We start from the raw sequence: 6,000 nt of genomic DNA, 5'->3' as shown, positions 1-6,000 counted from the left end.
TAGAGAATGTAAAAACGATCGGTGCACTGGCTACGGTCCACGGGCCATGATGTTTGCCAACCCCAGCTCTAGATTTCTTAAGACAGCGACTGGGCCTGAGCTAAGGGTATGCCACTCCCTCCACGATCCTTAGATGATGAAGCGCAGGAGGGACAAGGTGAGGGAGTCGGGTTTGTGTGTGTGTGTGGGGGGGGGGGCAGGGTGTGTGTGCGTGGGATGGGAGGTGGGGAAGAGGCAGAACCAGGTTTCCTGAATACAGGAGTCTAGTCCCCAGAGACCCAGCCAGGGCTTCTACTGACAAGAGAATCCAAGATACAAATGGAGGGCAAGACGAGATGGTTCCCTTTGACCAGTGAAAGGAAAATCAGGACAAAACAGCATTAAATGGATGAAGATTTCGTGTCTCCCCTTCTGTCTGGGGATGGTGACATATGGGGACGTCCCTACATAAGGCCAAGGGGTGTTCCCCCTGCAAAGGAGTCCCTGTGTTGTGGGTGAAATTCAGTGTGCAAATCCACAACCTTCAGAGGAGGCAAGGTCAAGGTCTCCTGGGGAGTCTGCACTCTGTGGACTGGTCCACGGGGGAAGCCGGTGTACATCCGGGTTTGCGAAAGCCAGGCACAGACAGGAACACCTTGCGGTTGGGCGTTGGGCACCTGCACCCAACTGTGATGGGACAAATACACACACACACACACACACACACGCACATACACACACACACTCCATCTTCGTTGTGTGGGCTCTATAGCAGGATCACAGGCAATCATGATATAAAAATATAAACACCCCCCTTTTTGTTTTCCTTGCAAAGGATTAATGAATAGGCCCTCCTCCCAACACTTCCCCAGTGAATACAGGTTGAGGTCAGCAGGGAAAGCATGGCTGGGTTTTTCCTGGATGGAAATGTCTGAGCCTGAGCCTCTGAACAATTCAGGGTGGTGTAGCCAGGAGGGGGGAGGGGCAGGACGCCTGGTGCAGGCTGGCTGCTCGGAGACTGAGGCCAGGAAGCTGGGACAAAGGAAGGAAGTGGGCGAAGAGGGAAACGTCAAGAGCAGGGGATGGGCCCCAGGAAACACGGTCGGCAAAGCAGAGAAGTTCAAGGGTGCAGAGAAGGCTGGGGTGCCTCCCTGGGTCCCTCAGGCCCTGTTCTTAATCTTAAGCTAGTGCTGTGACCGGCTGGGAAATCTGGGTAGCCGAGCGGGTTAGTTAGCTCTGCCACAAGAGAGAAGGAGCAGGCTGCGGCTTGGGCGGGCACTTCTGCTGCAGGGTAGCCGGACCCTGCCTGCTTCTCCCTTTCTCGTTTCTTTTCCCAGCGAGAGGCCCACGACAAGGACTGCTGTCCCTGGGCCCAAGAAGCTCTGGTTGGATTTCAGGCCCTCGGGAGGCCAGCGGGCAGAGCCGGATCTCAGGCCTGGGGTCAGGGCGCTGGGTGACACAGTGGCAGCTGCTGCTAAGAGCTGCCCCCAGCAACACTGGAGAGGCAGGGGCTTGTGCAAATGTGTGTAAAATGCCCCCAAGACACACACGTGTTGAGCTAAGCCACAGAAGTCCTCGGAAAAGGAACTGCCACTTAGAAGAGCCCACAGGGCCTTCGCCTCTGGGCCCTGCAGGTGCCAGTGCTGGGCAGGCACGCGGGAAGGTTCCCGGGAGGCACAGGGGCTCCCTCGCCTGGGCCTTGGGAAACAGGTCTAGTCCCATCACTTTCCCAGTTTGGAAGCGGGCGTGGCCCCCAGAGCTCGAGCAGGTCTGAGGGTCGCCCAAGGTGGGAAGACCCTCCCCCTGGTTGGAGGCTGAGTCTAGCTCAGGTGGGGTTTTGAAGTCGGGCTCCCTCTCTGGAGGGAGATGTCTGGGGAAGGTAGTGACCAGAAGGAAAGCAAGCTGGGCAGTGCCCGGGGCGTTCAGTGAGGCCGCGCCCCACCCCTGGGCATGCTGCCTGCTGCTGCCCCGCTGGGGACAGAGCTCCCTTTAATGCCAGAGCAGATGCGTGGGGTCCAGAGCTTTGGGAACGTAAGCCCTACCCTTACAAGGTATGGAATGTAAGGAACATAAGACATCTCATTGATGTTTCTCTCTCGCTGACATTTCTCTCTCTCTCCCCTTCCCTCTCTCTCTCTCTAAAAAAAAAAGACACCAGAAAAATAAAGAAAGAAGAAGGAACATAAGACAGAGGCTCCCACCACTTTGTGAGCATGACCTGCTCCCTGCAGGTCACCGGCCAGGCAGGCATGAAGGTGAGAGACAATGCAGGGCCCTGAGCAAACAGAACCCCCTGTAACGGGGACGCCACTGGGGCTCAGCACGGGCTGGAGTTGAGAACGCAGAACTGCTGGAAACAGCCTCCCTCCTCGCCTCCCAATGGCACTTTTTAGGGGTGAAGGGGAGGGGAAATCCTTTGCAAGCAGGATGCTGTGTGCACCCCCTAAAACCCCCCACACACGCGTCCCAGGAACCCGCATCTGTCCTTGTGGTCGACAGCCTTAGCTGGTGTAAGTGCCGAAGCAGAGGGAGGGGACCATGTTCTAGAAGCCCCTCCCCCGGGCCCCCGTTCTCAGGGCCTGGGCTTCGGGGTGTCATGGATGAAGGTGAGCTGAGAGGAAGGAGCCCCCAGAAGTCATCCTTGCTAGGGAGCCACTGTGCTTTCCGAAGAACAGGGGCAGGGTGGGGCAACAGGGCGGTGCTCGCAGAACAGGAGTGGGAGGTCTGGGACCGACCCAGCGAGACCCAGAACCCGGGCGGCATGCGAGACTGTCTGGCTGCACTTGGGAGCTGTGTGGGGAGCAGCCACAAACCAGACAGGCTTGGGTTGGGGCCTCTGAGACCAGATGTTGACAAAGAAACAGCTTGTCCCTCTGCCCAGGTCGGCCCGTAGCCCCCGCTAAGCTGGCTCAGCCCTGCACGTCTGCCCCGTGTTCCCTGAGAGCTTAGCCGGGACCCACTGCGCAGAGCCCAGGACAGCCCAGGACACACTGGGATGCGGAGCCGCCTGGCTCTGGCTCGTCAAGGGGAATCGAGCACAGATAGCATCGCGCACACATGTCCACACATGTCCACGCACAGGGGTCCCGCGAGCCTGCTCCCTGGGCCTCCTGCCCTGGTCTCCACGGCCCGGGGACTCCATGCTCAGTTGGCATCCCTCCTCCCTCACCTGCCCCGCACCTTGCGCATCAATTCTGTGTCTCCCTGGCTGGTCCTGTTGAGTCCCAGCTCAGGGGTCCCCAACTCTTCCCGAGCGACAGGACACAGGTCTGGGGTACAGGGAAGCCACCGAGCTGGGTTGTGCAGTGCTCCCAGGCCGGCCGGCGGTCCCCTCTGACGGCGAGCCTCTGGCCTCCTAGGCTGGCAGAGGACAGAGCGGGGGAGGAGAGGTGGCTCGGGAGCTGAGGCCGCTGAGCTCCATCCCTTTGTCCAAAGGTCACAGCCTAGAGAAGGGAGAGAGTGGTAAAATGTCACGGATTTGACCATGCTGTCTTTTGTGACCGAGCACCCTCTCTGAGGCCAGGTAGTTTGAGATGAGCTGTTCCCGTCCTCTGCAAGAAAAGGTGGAAGGGACTTCTCCTTATTGAGGTCCTACTATGTGCCAGACCCTGCCAAGTGCCACAATACTCGATCTCATTTAAATCTGAGACTAGCCTGTAAGATAGGTACATCATACCCTTTTAACAGATGAGAAAACTGAGGTTCAGAGAGGTTAAGTGTTTTGCCCAAGGGTGCACAGCGAGGAAGCAGCAGGGTCAGGATTTTAATCCAGAACTCTTCCCACTGGAGCACATAGCCTCTGGACTAAGTAAGGATGGCCGCCCAGCGTGTGGGCTCGGGGGAGGCCCTGTGGGCTGGAGTACCAGCCTGCATGCATCTGGAGCTGCCGAGAATGGTCGGTAAGGGCTGGAGCTACGGGAAGACTCCTGCAATGGGGAGAGGCTTTGCTGACCACTGCTGAGACAGAATCTAGGCCATCACGGGTAGAAGTATGTACCCAATCTCCCAGGATGGTTCTGGAAAGAGACCCAGAAGGTGCACAGGTAATCTTTGCCTAGAAGCTGGCAGAGTGGAGGGGTCAACATCATGGATTTAGGGTCTAAACCTAAAGGTACTGTGCTGGTGGTTGTGATGATGATCCAGACTAGTGCCATGCAATGGACAAACAGTGCAACCCAAAAGAAATGGAAGCAGGAACACCGACAAATCCTTACACACCAACCCACTGAGCTGTACGTTTGAAATGGGAGAATTATATGCTATGTGAACTATATCTCAGCAAGCTGTTTAAAATGAAGTCATCTATGTCATTGTAAATTTTCTAATCATATTTTTAAAATTAAAATGTAAAATTAATCTTAATGATATATTTTACTTAATTTAAGTAGCTCCAAAACATTGTAATTTCAACATGTAGCCAATACTGTCCATGTAATGTAACAAATTATCCTGCAGTCTCTTCTTTCTCTTACTTCACACCTAGAGTCCATCTCCATTCTACTCCCCACTCCAAGTGCTCAGTGGCCACTCAGAGGGTGACCCATGGACCAGCCGCCCAGCATCACCTCAGAGCTTGTTGGAAATACAAGATCTTGGGCCCCACCCAGACCTGCAGAATAAGAATTCCCTAGGACCTCCGTGGTTGGCAAACCGCGGCTCGTGAGCCACATGCGGCTCTTTGGCCCCTTCAGTGTGGCTCTTCCACAAAATACCACGTGCAGGCACGCACGTACTGTGAGACTGAAACTTCGTGGCCCATGCACAGAAGTCGGTATTTTGTGGAAGAGTCACACTGAAGGGGCCAAAGAGCCGGGTGTGGCTCGCGAGCCGCGGTTTGCTGAGCTGCAGTTTGCCTACCACTGCCCTAGGTGATCTGAACGCACATTAAATGTGAGGTGCACGTCTCTGGAACACGGGCTTGCCTTCCTCCAACCCACCATGTGCTGAGACATATGAGAGTCTAGAAACCACCAGAGGGGCGAACTGAGACCCGAGAGGTGAGTTTTGAGTTAGCCGTGACGCCCTTGGAACACGCCAGCTGCAGCTAAGACCTCTTGGTGGGTCCCCTTTGCAGATTACAAACCCCAGCTGCTTAGGGAAGGAGTCTAGCACTGACCACTCCACTGAGGGAGGTCCCCAGAGAGAGACACACGTATTGTCTCAGAGCCACTGGGCTCCAGCCAGGAATAAGGGGGAGGGGAGCGGCCTGGCACCTCCTAGTGAGGAAGGCAGAGACGCTTGTGGCAGGGAGGAGGGAGAACCTTCCCTACCTGTCTTTGTGCAACAGAGAATGCTGGGAGCTCAGCGTTGCCTTGATGGGGACAGGCTGCTGGTTTGAGGGAAGATTTCCTGAAAGCTAGACCTTGTGGAGGGGTCCGTGGAATACCTGACACGTGGGGCTTGGTGGGTTCAGGGTACCACCTTCCACGGGATGCCCCACCCACTGGGCATCAGCCTTCATCGGGGAGAATTAGACCATGAGGTGGCATGGTAGCCACACGGCAGTGCTAGGGCCCAAATCCCAGAGCAGACTTCCCTGAACAGAAACCTGGTAGGGACGAATGGTGGCTGGGGGAGGGAGGTGGTGCATGGGAAGCAGAAGGTTGGCAGAGGAGTTGGGGAAGGGAGCAACAGGTGACCAAGGCCAGAGGACACGGGCAGCGGGGAGAGGGCTGAGGGAGAACACCTACTCTGCCGACTTCCAGAAATGCCCGGGGTGAGACAGGCGGCGGTTTCGTTTTGGCAGTTTCTCCAGCATGTCCATGAGCTTGGTGAAGGTGGGTCTCTCCTCCTGTTCAAAGGCCCAGCAGAAGAGAAGGATGTCCTAAAAGAAACCAATATGTGATGATTTAACAAAAATGATGTCTATATTACTCTTTGGAACCTCACTGGGTCTGTCCATTTGTATATCCATTTATCCCACTTCCATATTCTTCAATCATCATCCACCCATCATCCATCTGTCCACCCATCCATCCATCCACCATACATGTACCCATCTAAATTCATGAATTTATAATC

The 6,000-nt window shown here is 55.6% G+C and overlaps 1 protein-coding gene across 1 annotated transcript in view; it reads right to left on the bottom strand.

Annotated features, from left to right (window-relative positions):
- Positions 1-5,665: 5,665 nt before the first annotated feature.
- KSR2 (kinase suppressor of ras 2) overlaps positions 5,666-6,000 on the bottom strand; it is a 271,249-nt gene continuing 270,914 nt past the window's right edge. The window contains exon 19 of the mRNA XM_059676311.1: positions 5,666-5,803. Within this exon, the coding sequence (XP_059532294.1) occupies positions 5,666-5,803 (138 nt within the window). The remainder of the gene's footprint in view (positions 5,804-6,000) is intronic.

This window comes from Myotis daubentonii, chromosome 19 (genome assembly GCF_963259705.1).
Source record: "Myotis daubentonii chromosome 19, mMyoDau2.1, whole genome shotgun sequence".
Taxonomy (NCBI): Eukaryota; Metazoa; Chordata; class Mammalia; order Chiroptera; family Vespertilionidae; genus Myotis; species Myotis daubentonii.
The sequence above is the reverse complement of the archived record's forward strand: the minus strand, read 5'-3'. Positions and strand labels throughout refer to the sequence as shown.